The sequence below is a fragment of the Crinia signifera genome, chromosome 4, assembly GCF_055691185.1.
Source record: "Crinia signifera chromosome 4, ASM5569118v1, whole genome shotgun sequence".
Taxonomy (NCBI): domain Eukaryota; kingdom Metazoa; phylum Chordata; class Amphibia; order Anura; family Myobatrachidae; genus Crinia; species Crinia signifera.
In genome coordinates this window covers 174,133,979-174,150,275 of record NC_139220.1, presented here as the reverse complement: position 1 = coordinate 174,150,275, position 16,297 = coordinate 174,133,979, and the positions used below count along the sequence as shown (strand labels likewise).

At 45.3% G+C, this 16,297-nt stretch overlaps 2 protein-coding genes across 3 annotated transcripts in view; one reads left to right on the top strand and one right to left on the bottom strand.

Annotated features, from left to right (window-relative positions):
• The window catches only part of NAPEPLD (N-acyl phosphatidylethanolamine phospholipase D), a 41,352-nt gene extending 27,074 nt beyond the window's left edge, over positions 1-14,278 (bottom strand). Inside the window, exon 1 of one of the 2 annotated variants that reach the window (XM_083183030.1) lies at positions 14,140-14,278. Coding sequence is in view for 1 of the 2 variants with exons in the window: in XM_083183029.1 (XP_083039155.1) it covers positions 10,629-10,876 (248 nt within the window). In the remaining variant the exon portion in view is untranslated. Of the gene's footprint in view, positions 1-10,628; positions 10,895-14,139 lie in introns of those variants that run through there. The other variant, XM_083183029.1, reaches the window with a different exon arrangement.
• Positions 14,266-16,297, top strand: part of PMPCB (peptidase, mitochondrial processing subunit beta) — a 35,193-nt gene continuing 33,161 nt past the window's right edge. The window contains exon 1 of the mRNA XM_083183028.1: positions 14,266-14,447. Within this exon, the coding sequence (XP_083039154.1) occupies positions 14,370-14,447 (78 nt within the window). The 5' untranslated portion in view covers positions 14,266-14,369. The remainder of the gene's footprint in view (positions 14,448-16,297) is intronic.

Below are 16,297 nucleotides of genomic sequence, written 5' to 3'. Positions count from 1 at the left end.
TGGTGCACCTATATGAACTCACACAAGTAAAAGTTAACTTTTATTGACATGGTTAAAAAATAGCGAAATATAAAAACACACAAAACAACATAAATGAGGTGTGTTTAAAAAATGGTGGCTCACTAACTTAGAACAATTTATTGACTGTATTAATGTAAACAAAATGTCTGGTATATTTGTGTCTTGATCGGGTGTTGCCTCTGATATAGGGGTGTAAGGTATAGCTACAATCGGTCTCTTAATGTATAGTAGCACCGGTGTGGAATATACACATTGACGGTCTTGTAGATTCAATGGGTTAAGTCCCACATGTAGCCTGAAGAGTCAAATATATCACACAGATTGTGTCTTGTAGCGTGTGGTGATTGAGTGTTATATTGGGAAGCGGTCATCTATTAGAATGAACTTAGGTCTACAGTCATTAGGTCGACCTGACTTAAGGTTGACATGGGCCAAGGTCGACATGACTTAAGGTCGAAATTGCATAAAGGTCGACATGAAGAAGGTAGACTGGTCATGGGTTTTTCACTGTTTTTTGAGCAGACATGTGCCGACTGGCGGTATTTCATGCCCTACCATCCACTAGGGCGTGGAGGAGGTTATTAAAGCTGTGGCGAGCGAAGCGAGCCACCGTGCCCGAAGCATCGCGAGCGAAGCGAGGGTCCGATTCTCATTGCCAACTGTGTCCATCTCGACTGTGTCGATATTCGGGTAAAAAAAAAACAGTGAAAAACCCATGTCGACCTTATGACCAGTCGACCTTCCTCATGTCGACCTTTATGCAAATTTGACCTTAAGTCATGTCGACCTTGGCCCATGTCGACCTTAAATCAGGTCGACCTTCCTGCCAGTCGACCTAATGACTGTAGACCTAAGTGTGGTCTGACAGATGTACCGATTCCGTTATATTACACTGCGACAGTGTATCTCCATTCCTAATGCGCCCTTTTCTGTTACCAGTCACCATCAGAGAGTCACTAACGATAATCAGCCACCATCGGTGATCTCCTCATCATGCCTATGTGATTATTACATCTACAGAGAACCCATGTGGACTATTCTACAACTACTTTTCCTGATCCTCCGCTATTTGGCCATGCCTTCGATCCTAGGACTTTACCTTCCACATTATCAGCCTAAAGACAATACTGATTAGCTCACATATAGACTTGTCTATCACAAGTAAGGATATTGGCACAAAATGATTAGCAATATTTTGGGGGAATTAATGAACTAATTCAACGCACTAAATATTTGAATTAAAAGATATCTGCTCTGGAGGCTTTAGAGTCAGCAACCTTACAATCTCAACGGTACTTGTGAGTTATCTGGGCTGCCGATTTTTTGATTGTATGCCTTAAGTTAAGGCATACAATCAGATGCGATGCGATGCGATATCGCATCGCATCGGATGCGATGACCCGATTTTTCCATAGGAATCAATGTTAAAATGGACTGAGTCCATTTTAACATGGAATTCAATGGGAAAAAGGGGTCCTTTTCATATCCCTACTATCCAAGTGGGCATGGAGTTGGATATAAACCTGTGGCGAGCGTAGCGAGCCACCGAGCCCGAAGCGTGGCGAGCCCCGCGAGGGGACGGTATTCTGTGTCCGCTCGCCACGCTTCGGGCTCGGTGGCTCGCTACGCTCGCCACAGGTTTATATCCAGCTCCATGCCCACTTGGATAGTAGGGGTATGAAAAGGACCCCTTTTTCCCATTGAATTCCATGTTAAAATGGACTCAGTCCATTTTAACATTGATTCCTATGGAAAAATCGGGTCATCGCATCGCATCCGATGGTCGCATGCGATGCGATGCGATGTACCCGATCCGACCCGATTTAGAAATCGGCAGCCCGGATAACTCACAAGTACCATCTCAACAATGACTTTACCCACAAATGTTGAGTGAACCAAATACTTCACACAAAGAACTTTAATGAGTCGGGAATATGTTTAAACATTGCAAACTCAGGTTTATTTGTTTTTAAGTTGCTGAAGGATTTTCTGAATATGCTTAATTTCTCCAAACAAATGTATTATTAATGTTTACCACATCGTTGCCTTATCTGTAATAGCCAAATCTTGTTGTCCTACATTTTACATCAGCAGAATAAAATATCCCATCTTGATTATATAATTTTACCACAAACATGTAGACTGGCACACAAAGACAGACCTACTAAATTAAATATTATATTGCATAAGCACAGCAAATGAATACGGACTAATTAAAAAAGATGCATCACATCTTGTCAAGAATTGCTAGGAATAATGGTGTGTACACACTGGGGCGATATGCCGTGCTATGCGAGTCCCGATGTGATCAGATCGCATTGGGACTCGCATCGCACGGCTGCATGGAGTGGCACAATTTGGACTATATAGTGCAGACCTGCACTATATAGTCTTGGCTGCCCTCTCTATTTCACTGCCGATTTGCACTCACACGGGAGTGCGCAACGGCAGCGCATCGTGCTCACAAGCCCTAAAAAAGCATGCAATCTGTATGTGATATGGCTTCCAATGTTCACTATTTCGGCAACATCGGAAGCCATATCTTACCGCCTGTACACACAAATATAAAAATTGAATCTGTATTTCAATTATTATAAAAAAAACAACACACATACGGGGGAAATTCAATCGCATGCTATATTGAAAAGCAATGGGAATGGGATGCGGTTAATTTCCCGGCGGTCGGGATCCCGGCGGTCGGAATCCCGACACTGGAATCCCGACCGCCGAAATCCCGAAACTTTCTCCCTCCGTGGGTGTCCACGACACCCATAGAGGGAGAATATAATAGCGTGCCGAGCGTAGCGAGGCACCGGGCCCGCTGCGTGGCGAGCGCAGCGAGCCCGCAAGGGGGGGCGATCCATGTCCCCCCCTTGTCGGGATTTCGGCGGTCGGGATTCCAGTGTCGGGATTCCGACCGCCGGGATCCCGACCGCCGGGATATCATATCGGATCCATGGGAATGAGTGCCCAGAGCTATTCAGTTGGGCACGCTGTAAAGCCCCTACTAGTGGATTTCTGCTGCACCCTCTGAAGTGCATGGATATATCTGACTAGTGAGCAACACTTTATTTACTAAAATCAGAAAATGTGTTTACTGCAACTAAACCAGTGGCATTAGGTACAGTAAAATGCATCTACTGACTTAAGCCCTGGGAGCAATGTGGACAACTGAATAGTTTCAGGCATTCTCAACTGGAGCCGAAGCCGTGGCTGCCAGAAGAAAAGCAACATCACCATTGTGCGACTGCAAGCGCTGGAGTACTAGACGACGTTGGGAACAAGCGGCTAAACAACACTCGCTGCTGCCAGCAGGTTACACCGCTAAAGGCTGTACCCATAGAGCAGGGGTGGGGAACCTCAGGCGCGGGGGCCATATGCGGCCCTCCCACCCGCCTGGTGGCTTTGCCGGGAGTCAAGTAGGGGGGAATTCTTGCGAGAGGTCGGTAGTTCTTGCGAGGTTCCTCTTAACCAGGGCTGGGCAATTGCGGCCCTCCAGATGTTGAGGAACTACACATACCAGGATGCTTTGCATTAGTTTTGCTATGTGGCCATGCTGAAACTGATGCAAGGCTTGCTGGGATGTGTAGTTCCTCAACATCTGGGGGGCTGCAATTGCCCAGCCCTGCTCTTAATCAACAGCAGCCAGAGACTGTCAGTCCTATTCAGCAGCAGCCGCTGGAGCGTGAGACGGCTGCAGCAGGACAATTTGTAAGAGAAATTTTGTACATATGGCCCCTGAAGGATTTTTTCCCTTGGCACAAAAAAGGTTCCCCACCTCTGCCACAGAGGTAGGGAAAGCGGTTAGGATCTCAAGCAAACCAAAGTTGTAAATATTTTAAAATAACATTTTCTTTTTTTATTCTTGCCGTTTCACATATTATTTTCACTTCTTTACACTCAAATTTTAGAGAATTATTTTTATGATGCCATTGCCTGAGCATCATATACTAAATTGAAGCTCTAGTTCCACCAGCTTATTGCAATGCCTCACCATTGAGCTCTCTGAAAATTTGACAGTAAAGGCCCATACACACTGGGCGACTGAGCTGAAAGATGCTCAAAACACTCAGTTTCAGCGGCTTTCAGCTCAAGGCCGCCCAGTGTGTATGCCCCAGCGATGAGCGCTGCTGCGCGCTCCCGCATCATCACTGGGTTATACTAGCAGATGAGCGGCTTTCAGGACTGGTTTGCATAGCGCTGTGCTATGGAATGCCGTCCTCCCCCCTCCGTCGATGCCGGGCAGAGGGAAAGTTGCTCAGTGTGTATGCACTGAGCAGCTTTCCCCTCAGCGATGACAGCGGTCATCGCTGTCCATACACGCTGGGCATAGTCGCCCAGTGTGTATGGGCCTTTAGTCAACAAGGTCTGTACACCGCCTGACGTGTGACATGTCTGGTGGTTTGGAAACTTATGTGTGTTAATAAGTTACAGCGAGGCAGATATACCAAGCTTCAAAAAAAGTGGAGAGTGATTAACACCCACCCAATCAACTCCTACCTGTCATTTTTCAAACCCAGTCTGTAACATGAGAATTTATCGCTTTTTGCAGCTTTATATATGCCTCATTGTAACTTGTTATTAATTCAGACAGTGGTCAGGTTAGTCTACTTACCCATGATGCAAGCCTCTCTCCTTGCAACCTAACCCCAACCCTTCCTGCTAATCCCCATACCCAGCTGCGTAAATCTAACTGCCCCGCAGCCTAACTCTAGCCTCCCATTTTAACCCTTCCCCCAAGTCGTGCCTAAACCTCAGCCCCCTACCAATGCCGGCATCCTCATCGATGTACTGGTCTAATGATGGTAATCAGATACTGGCATGGATATTGTGTCGGCCAGTAATCTCTCGGCCAGGATGCCAAACACATACACATAGCTTATTACCTTAGCAAACGTAAGAACAATAACAATACTGTTTTAAGAAAAAGTGAAATTCAACAATAAAAAAAATATATATTTTAGAAGACAAAAAGACAAACCCCATCAGACCTAAAAATCCGTGTTTGAGAACGTTCACCACAGACTGTCCTGTACACGTTTATGAAAACATCACACAATACCAATGTTTTGTACAAAGCTCCTGAAAACAGCTGTAAGAACAAAACAATGGTTCATCTGGGAACTAATTATTCACCGAGGTAGAGTACAATAATTTGGTACTTTGTATTCTTAAATGAATGTATTCTAACCTATTTCATGATTCGTGGATTATAAATGTTAGGCCTAGAGTACTTTCCTGCCAAATATAATACCCCATCCTCAGAATGTACTCGCTGCTTTTGGCTACATACAGCTTTCTTTCTGCTCATATAAGCCTACATTGTTACCAAAATCCCCATATTCTAGATCTTGGGTTTACTTTTAGAACATTGGAGAGGGTGATAAGGTCTAATTTAGTAATAAATTATAGCCTTTGGAGGATCATGTGGAGCCACGGATTTATAAACTGACATATTGTACAAGAAATCACTTGTCTCCCCAGCAGCTTCCAGCTGTTACTAGGCAACCGGAGCGCTGTTGCACTGCCCAATGGTCCTGCTTGGTGCTAGGCAAATGGGGAGCTAGGCAGCAGCAGGGAACTCTGGGACTGCTATTACCTGGCAGCCAGATGCTGAGGCTACGGTACAGGGCTATTGCTGCATGAAATTACATTGCTGCTCTGATTGGTACCCATTCCTGTTAAATGGCAGTCAGTCCTGCATCACATTGCCATTTATAGCTTATACCTTTGTGTAAGTTGCTGGTCTGCATTCTGGAATCCAGACTCCTGAGGACCTTCCTGCTACATGATGCAGTGACTGTGTATTTAGAGACTCCTTTCATGATTGGAACCCAGCTCCTGCTACTTGTGACCAGGGTTGGTTATAACCTGTGCCGTTCAGTTTGTAGTATCTCTCCTGCAAGCCAATATTTCCCTGCTTCACTGTGACTACTTAAGCTGCCTCCCAGAGTGTCTCTCCCCTTCTGCAGCTGGTACCATTTGCTTGAAATCTAGGCTCGGCCTGTCCTCCAAGTTAGCTTAGTAAGTGCTTTTTGCTTGACAGCAGTTTCAGCCCTGCTATAGAACTCTGCTCCATTTTACGCTAACCAAGGGCCAAATATAATAGGGTGTGAGAATTAAAAAGTGAGAGATTTTGGGAGTTTTCCTAAATATTTTTTTTAAAGTGGCAATCATTTACACTGCAACACCAGATTGATTTTGCCATGTAATTGATTGCCTCTTTGAAAAAAAATATATGAAAACTCTCCTACCCAATTACATTTGGCCCTAATATCTAGTGTTCTCCAGCTAATTGCATAAGCCTCTACTGCCTGAAGGTTTAAGTCCTGGTGGCATCCTAAGTACCAGTGTTTGCACTTATGGTCTACAAAAATCTAAATTTAACATTCTACAGAACAATAATTTAAAACTTTAACCATCCTTCCTTCATGTCTTAAGGAGCCTACACATGTAGAGATTGTTTGATCATAGTGAGCGATGATCGATCACTGGCCCTGACTGATTAATATCCAGCATGCTGAATATTAAATGGCAGGCAATAGAGACACGTGAGGCCCCACATTGCTATCACTCATACACAGAGCGATGTAGGGGCATTTTCTATGCAATCTAGTGAGAGGCCGCATTTGACACTTTATGTCGAAGAGGAATTTACTATTTGAATTTCAGTCTAATCCACAGGCAAATAAACCAAGGCTAATATTTTAGTTCAAACACATTTAACACTCCTTAAAATACAAATAAATTAAATATAGCACATTGGATGGCCTATCAGTGCAAGCTGACACTTATGTGCTGACAAAGTAATTTTTTTCATAAAATGATGTAGAATCTGCAGGTTCTGCATAATGTTATGAAATTAAATATGTGATGCAAGATTATATATATATATATATATATATATATATATAAAAAAAAATTAGTGTTTAATATTGCAATCAATTAATGGTATAGTCACTAGGTCGACATGCATCAAGTTCGACACACCAAAAAGACGACATGGGCTTAGGTCGACAGGTCACTAGGTCGACATGGTGTTTTTGACAGTTTTTTAAAGCCAACATGCACTACCATCCACTAGGTGCATGGTGAGAGAATAAAATAGTGTGTCAAGCATAGCAGGCACTGTGCCCAGAGCATGGCAAGCGCTGTGAGCCATGCAAGGGGACGCAGGGCACTATTTTTGTGTCCATGTCGACATTCAGGATAAAAAGTGAAAAACCCCATGTTGACTGTTTGACTCTCGACCTAGTGGCTTGTCGACCTAAGCCCAATGCCGACCTTCAGGTGTGTCGACCCAATGCATGTCGACCCTATGATCCATACCCTTATTAATGAGGACTATGGCCTGACCCCTATGGAGTTTGGCCTTGTTAGTTTACACCACCAACTTCAGCCCGTGTAAACAGCTCTAAATCTGAGTATACACTTAGTGAGATCACAAATGATATACACTCAATATCATTAACAATGCGAAAGATGTCTGTACATGCAGCTCAGTTTTGACTATTGCAACACCGACATCGCCGACATGTAATGAGCAGGAACAAGATGATATCACTGAACGTTAATGATATCGTTCAGTGTGTATGCACTGTATCATTTGGCTGGGAGTCCAAGAGAAAACACGGTACAGGTTTCCTAGAATGGCGCCCATGATTTCCATCGTATGGGCTCCAAAAAAATCGCATCGCATCCCCTGCGATTTTTAATTGTACAAGCACCCATGCCATGAGATGTGTGCTTACAATGAGATGTAACCCCCAGTATCCACGCCATCCCGAAGCGTGGCGAGCGCAGCGGTAGGCGTCCTCTAACCTTTTCATACCCCCACTATCCACGTCGGCGTGAAGTTGATTGTAGATAGTGTGGTGAGCGCAGTGAGCCACCGAGCCCGCAGCGTGGCGACCCCCGCAGGGGACGTAGAATACGAGCCCGAACCGTGGCGAGTGGACACGATTACTTTACATGTATTCCGCGTCCTCTCACCACGCTTCGGGCTCGTATTCCGCGTCCGCTCGCCCCACTATCTAAAATCAACTCCACGCCGACGTGGATAGTGGGGTTATGAAAAGGTTGGCGGCCGCGTACCACTACGCTTCGGGGTGGCATGGATACTGGGGGTTACATCTCAGTGTAAGCACCCATCACATCTCATGGCATGAGTACTTGTACAATTAAAAATCGCATCGCATCCAATTTGCTGGCATGCGATATTTAATTGTACAAGCATCGCATACCACTAAATAAGGAGGTACACGATGCCATGCGATGGGCGCCATGCTAGGAAACAAGTACAGAAAACACTACTGATATCGCTCATGAATATAAGGTATCAGCTAGTATGTACCCAGCTTAAGCCTATAGTGGTATACTAGCCGTAGAGGGAATCGGTACATCTGTCAGAATGAACTTAGGTCTACAGTCATTAGGTCGACCCCACTAGGTCGACTTGCAGGAAGGTCGACCGGACTTAAGGTCGACATGGGCCAAGGTCGACATGACTTAAGGTCGAATTTGCATAAAGGTCGACATGAGGAAGGTCGACTGGTCATAAGGTCGACATGGGTTTTTCACTGTTTTTTGATCCGAATGTCGACACAGTCGACATGAACACAGTTGGTAATGAGAATCGGACCCTCGCATCGCTCGCAATGCTTCGGGCACGGTGCCTCGCTGCGCTCGGCACACTATTTTATTCTCCCACCACGCCCTAGTGGATGGTAGGGCATGAAATACCGCCTGTCGGCTCAAAAAAACAGTGAAAAACCCATGTCGACCTTCCTCATGTCGACCTTTATGCAAATTCGACCTTAAGTCATGTCGACCTTAAGTGAGGTCGACCTTAAGTGAGGTCGACCTTCCTGCCAGTCGACCTAGTGGGGTCGACCTAATGACTGTAGACCTAAGTTCATTCTAATAGATGACCGCTTCCCCCGTAGAGAGATCTCAGAGCCTCTGTCCAGCTCCTATTCCAGAACATTACACTAAGCAAATAGTTTCAGATTGCCCTAGAGTAGTTTTTACAGGAACAGGAAAAACGTCTCCAAAATGGTCAGTTGAAACTGAGCCCGAAGAAGTTAAATTGTTGCCATACAATTCAATGAGGTATTCAAGTATGCAATGGAAGTTAAAATCTAGTATATATATATATATATATATATATATATATATATATATATATATACATATATATATATAGTCAAGAGACCCTAGTATCCAGATTTTTGTCCATAAAATATTGTAGAAACGAAAATTTTATAGTCTGTGGCTTTGTAGTAGCATAATGCCAATTAGCAATAAAGATTGCAGTCCCTATTATCATCAATGGGGATTATGATCTGACCCCTATGTAATAAATTCCCATTATAGACCAGCGGGTGAGATATTTTGACCCACCTCCCAAAGCCTCCATCTGGTGTGGGACCCAATCCTGGAAACTTTCCACATATACAGCAGGGATTTTGTCAATAAATTTTAATATATGCATCAATACTGTTAATAATCTCAATAGTTCAGCGATTACTATTACATATATGCCCTAATTTGTAAAAAAAAAAAAAAAATCTATTAGCGAGCAACCAAATGTTAATAACATTTCTAGTCGCACATGCTGCTAGATAGGGCTCGTATTGCGGTGCCCATGGCCACTTAACAACTGCACACAAAGCTTTAAAACTCATCTACAAATATGTTTGAGGACACCACTGAAACCTGCTACTGTCAAAATCAGTGCTTTGAAAAGAACGTGATATGACCCAAGAGGTAGATCAGAAGGGGTTGGGTACAAAAACCTGATGGTCACAATACCAACAGCAGAATCCAGACGTTCAAAATATCAACGTATCACGGTAACAAAAAAAAAAATTAACCAAGGATACTGAAACGATTTCCCCTTTAACATCCCAGACAAACATTTTTTTGGAGAGATTATTCAGTGATGTCACCTGGCCCCCTGCTGAACAAGCAGTCATTAATGATAAAGTCAAATTGACCTGCATGTACAGACGATGAATGACAGGAGTGAGCATCATTAACAATATTGAGCATGCACATTATACAATATTACAAATGATATTGTTCAGAAGGCCCAAGAGTGTGTATGCACCTTAGCACACCTCTCCACCAGCCTAACCACAACACTCACTGTCAGGATCCTGACTACATCTCGCTCAGAGGTCATACCAATTTGAGAATGCTGCTTGAAAAAAAAAAATCTCACAATTACCCAATTTCTAAAGTTGTCTCCCACAGATATAGATACATTTATATATAAATTATATGTGCAATCACAATAATTCACATAACCTATGCCACAAGATAAAACGTAGTGTTATTGCTGCAAAAATTATGCAAACCTGCACAGTGCAGACTCAGAGCATACCTACAGTATATGACTGCATCCAGGGAGCTTGCACACACTACTCCGTGTCAACAGCCCTCAGGTCACCCTCTTGCTCACACCAGTAATCCCTCACCAGTGTGCGACCAAAGGTACAGCCATATACAGCTGTACTATATTATACATGAGGGCTATATGAAGAAGCAGCAATGTCAGTAGCGCCTGATCCCTTTGTGCAGTCACCCAGCTTTGCAGCGCTCACCTGTCCGCGTCCATCCCCTCATCGGTCACCTGCCTCACTCCTGACATTGCTTTGCTGAGGACACCCGCCTGTTCCTCCTTGGCTTTGCTCTGGTGCGCAGAGCTCAAGTCACTGCGCGGCCTGGTACCTTGGCGGGGGCTGCTGTCAATGCGACTTCTGCAGCTAACCGGTGCGGCTGCAGACGGTAGAACTACCAGTAACTGAAGCCAGCTCCGGAGCAGCAGCGTGCCGCCCCGCCTCACCACCATGTCATCACACCGCTGCTGCTGCTGGGAGCGGCAATTAGATAACGCCGTGCAGCAGCACTTACAGGGTTGGAACGCCAGGGGGAGCAAGAGCTGTCAGGCTCTGGTGTGTGGACGACAATATCATTTTACAATCATTTTAGATGCAAAGTCCTTGGAGCAAAAGCCCTATACACACTACTAGAGGATATTGTGAAAGATATTGCTCAGAATGGGGCTTCTAAGCGATATCTTTCACAATATCGTCTAGTGTGTACACTCAATTAATATGCACCTCCTGTGCGTCATTAACGATGATTGATGTCTGCTCTTTTGTGAGTCCTGTTGATGTCACTGAATGATATCATTTAGTGTATAAGCATAATATCACCTGCCCATGGCCGATAGTTAACTCTATTTGAATCTGCTGAGTCAACTGGTGTGTATGGGGCTTTAAGGGGCATATACACGGAAAAATCCCCACAGCCGCCGATATCAACGGCTGTCGGGTGAGGGCATCACACTTGCTAATTTCGGTGCAGGGCGGGAAGCGGGGGCTATGCAGCATGGCTCTCCGTAACAATCTGCTCCATACTTAAAGTCTTACTTGCAATACTGACCTTGCGAGCCTGCACCTCGGTATCACAAGCCCCTTAACACTGCGATTTTGGCTATCTTCCTTACAATGTTGACTATACAGTCAACATTGTAAGAAAAGTTAAACCAAAATCGCACCATGTGTATGCCCATTTAGGTCTCCACTTTACAGTGAATATGAGATAATTAATTTACCTACGGGCCTATGGACCCGATCGCTCATCTTCAAACCTGCAGAGCCCATTACACACAGGGGGCAGATGTATTAGAAAGGCCTTAAAAGTTTATAAAATGGACAGTGATAGAGAGATAAAGCACCAGCCAATCAGCTCCTAACTTCCATGTTACATACTGTATTGGAGAAATAAAAGTTAGGGGCTGATTGATGGGTTATCTCTCTTTAGCACTTTCCACTTAATCACTTGTTAAGGCTAAAGCTGTGTACACCTGGGGGCGATAGGGGCTGAAATCGCTGGAAATATGGTCGCAGGTGACCATATTGCCAGTGATGGGAGTGTGCCCCGGCGATAAATCGCCGGGTGTGCGCTCCCGTTTTCAGCCCTGTTCTAATCGCTGGTCGTAGGAGCTTGCTCCTGCGACCAGCTGATTACCTCTGCGGCTCCCCCGGCAGAGGTTCCTTCTCATCAGCGACCATCTCTGGTCGCTGATGAAAAGGAGAAACTGAGCAATATATTGCTCAGCCATATATTGCTAGCAATATATGGCTGAGCAATATATCGCCCCCGTGTGTACGGGGCTTTAAGGTATCTGCCCCATTATGACAGGAAGAGCCCCTGTTACACCAGATAGAGCCCCATTACATAAATAATTCCAGGTAGAGAAAGAGAGACAGAGAGAGGAGAGGCACAAGTACTACCCGACTCCAGCAGAGTGGATGGAGACAGGCATGGCTCAGCATTAAGCCCCGTCCCCTAAATACTGGTAGTGGGGCAGCAACGGTGCCGCCCCCGTGGCTCTACACTATGTACTCTGCACATGTTACATCCGCCCCACCTGCAGTGCACATGGTTTTGCCCATTTTCCAAACAAATTTGTACTGCAATCAGATCTGAATAAAGGCCTATGTGTGAGGCACTACTCGCACATAGCTAGTTACAACCTTGGTTAGCCACCACCAAGACAAAAAAGGAATCCTGCCCTGTATCTGCAAGTGAATTGCAAAAATATTGCTATCTTGTCGCACATCCATGTGCAATTCAAAAACCATCTAATAATTTTTTTCAGTCACACAAATTGCAATTATGTTTCCGCTATTTTTTATGATATTTTGGCTAGCACATGCACAGACTTTTGATATTTGTACAGATTGCGAATTCGCACAATAGTGATCAAATCCACCTTTACAATGTGTGCTATGTGATTTAGACCATATACTGGGTGCGATTTGAACCACATGCGATTTTGACTACATTTAATAGTATTTACTGGCGATACCCTATAGAATCCTTCATGGATCCCTCCCAGCATGCCCCACGGCCGGGCCGTCACCCTACGCAGAGTAAAGGTGCCCATACAATTGTCCGATTTTGCCCGATTCCGACTGATTGTGCAGAGAAATCAGCCCAAATCAGATGTTTTACATCCCCTCCGACCCGATGTGTGGTCAAGTCGGAGGGGCTGCACATTAAATTGATCGGATTGGACTTATCACTGGCACTGAAGCACCATTGGCATACACCTATGTGCAGCGGCGGGGTCTGTGGGGCGGACAGCAGGGTCCTTGCAGAGGCTGGGAACTAAATAGCTCTACTTGCTATCCGGGGTGGGAAGTGGCTGTTGAATATGAAAACATATTTTGAAAAGACAATCAGATGGGAGGCCGTTGATTTGCTGAGAGAATTCTCTCAACCAACTTACTGCCAGCCAGTCTTTTCAAAATCAGTTTTCACATTTATTTATTAACAGTTTCTTATATAGCGCATACATATTACGCAGCGCTTAACAGAGTATAGTTGAACATTCACAGTCCCTGCCCCAGTGGAGCTTACAATCTCTATTCCCTACCACATGTACACACGCACACAGACATTCTAGGGTTAATTTTGTTGGAAGCCAATTGACCTACCAGTATATTTTTGGATTGTGGGAGGAAACCGGAGTACCCGGAGTAAACCCACGCAAACACGGGAAGAATATACAAACTCCGGACAGTTAGGACCATGATGGGTATTGAACCCATGACCTCAGTGCTGTGAGACAGTAGCTGCTTCCCGCCCCACATGGCAAATAGCGCTACTGAGTTCCCAGCCGCCGCACAGACCCCACTAACTGACCGCCCTGCGCCACAGGGACTACACTGGCTGCCCCGTGCCACACAGACCACCCTGCCCTCGCCGCAAGGTCCCCGCTCCCCTGGGATATACATGCAATAAATCGCTCTCAAGGGCAAACTGGTCCCACTCGCCTTAACTTCCAGGTCTCAGGCCCCTAAGTCGCATCGCAAAGGACAGCTCTTATCACAAGCGTATTCTTCCTAATAATGCCCCAACTGGTCAAATGCCGATTTCTGATATCCCTGCACAGGCCTGCCTTCCCCATGCTTTAACTGCGGAGAGTTTGTTTTAATATTACTCCGCACCCCACCGATTATAATATGCGAATTAAGGAACCTTTGAAGCTTTTATGAGTTATTACTCCTCGTATGTGGTTAGACACGTGTACAGTTATACCTGTATCCTAGCTACCACCAGGCGCATGGTGTTACATGACAGCACAGCAGTGCACACAGTTACGGCGGGCTTGTATAATGCTGCTGCTTGTGCGTGCGTGCTGCGGGGCAGAGCAGTAGAGCAAGAAAATCGCTGAGCGGCGATGACAAAGCAGCAGCAGATTCCTAGGCGGAAGTGGCACGTGATCATATCCAGAGCTGCTCCCCCCTCCCCGGTGTAGTACTGCAAAGATGGCGGCGTCCATGCTGAAACTCTGCTCACCTGTCGGGCGCAGAGTGATTAGCGGCTTATTGGTCAGCAGGTTGCAGGTAACCATTCTGTAATCGCCAGGATAGATAGAGGCAATAATGGCAGCATTTACAAGTATCATATGCCCCATACCTCCCACCATGATCCTCTCCAGGAGGGACACAATGCTCTGCTTCTGGACTTTCCTCTTAATGTAGGATTGCCATCACCTGTGGTGAAGCACCTTTCTTATTAGTTAACATGTTCAAAAACAGGTGATGACAATCATACATTAAGAGGAAAGTCCAGAAGCAGAGCATTTTGTCCCTCCTGGCATGGGTGATGTTGGGAGGTATGATGACCCTCTCCAGGAGGGACAAAATGCTCTGCTTCTGGACTTTCTTCTTAATGCATGATTACCATGATCTGTGTTGAACAGGTTAATTAATAAGAAAGGTGCTTCAACACAGGTGATGGGCAATCATACATTAAGAGGGAAGTGCAGAAGCAGAGCAATGTGTCCCTCCTGGAGAGGGTCATGTTGGGAGGTATGTATGCCCTCCATTAAGCTCAATTCTTATGTCTCCATTAGGTAAATATTTATAAAGCCATCTTGTCCTTAAAACGTGTGGAATCTGCTGTTTCTGCGTGTTTAATGGCAGAATTAAGTATAACATGATATGAATACAGGAGATATCGCTTTCTGCTTATCAGCCCCTAATGTTTTTAAAATAACGGGTCCCGCTTCTCCTGCATAACGTGGAGAAGCGGGCACCCGTAGTGGCTGAACATATTACCCCCCCCCCCCCCCCCCAGCACCGATGAGGAGAGCCATTATGCTCATTGTTAATGGCTCTCCTTTTTGGTACCCCCGGCATCTCTGTGCAATCGCACTTTCCCCCAGCCGGCTGTAATGGGCATGCGCAAGATCTTGCTACAGTATTACCGCGAGATCTCCAGCGCAGCCCGTAGCCAGCAGCAGGGATAGCGTTGTTCCTTGCAGTGGGGATTGGACAACGCTAGGCCTGAGCTGGCGAAGCGGCTGCGGCGATTTAATGCCTAGGCAGCTGTTAATACCTTGTCCCGGCTGCTAAATACTGGGGAGGGGGGGATTGCAGGGGACAGCCCCACCAAGCATTACATGGCGGGCTGTCCCTAGTGCACGTTAGGTGCCCTGTTTATACATTTCAAAAAACACAATCACCCCCCCCCCCCCAGTTAACCAGCTGCACTTAACACTGCTTAATACATCTGCCCCAATATCTAATAAGTATGTATAATAAAAGTAAATGTATGAAGCAGTTATAAGGGAGAAGTGATAAAGTGCCTGATACTTTATCACTGGTCAACCATCTAATAACTGTTAAGTTACAGGCTAGGTTTATAAAGGGACAGTTAGAAGCTGATTGGCCGGTGATAAAGTACTAGGCACTTTATCACTATCAATGCTTCATACATCAACCCCAGTGTATCATATGTAATCTCAGAGGTTTCTTGATCTGACATATCTATTTGTGCAGCCCTTCCGAACTTCACAGGACCACGCACCTCATCGGATCTGATGTCAAAAACTTTTCATCCTATTTTTCTGCCCGATACGTTGGAATTGGATGAAAAGGGCTCAAATCACACTAGTGTATGAGATGGTTAAACTTCAGTTTTTAAATAATTGCTGCTGAGCCTCACCCTTCCCATCTCTGTGCGCTTACTGTATAGAATATGGAAGGGGTGGCCAAACCGGTCCTCGAGATCTACCAACGGTCCAGGTTACCTAGCTGGTGCACAGCTGCAGTCATTACTAACTGTCACATTTTAAAACATGCTGCATTCATTCCTACTATAGATCCACAGGTTCCCTGGAAAATATGCACCGTTGGTAGCAGGGGCTGGCTGGCAACTTTTAGCTTGGGGGGCAAGTCCAGAGCACTGG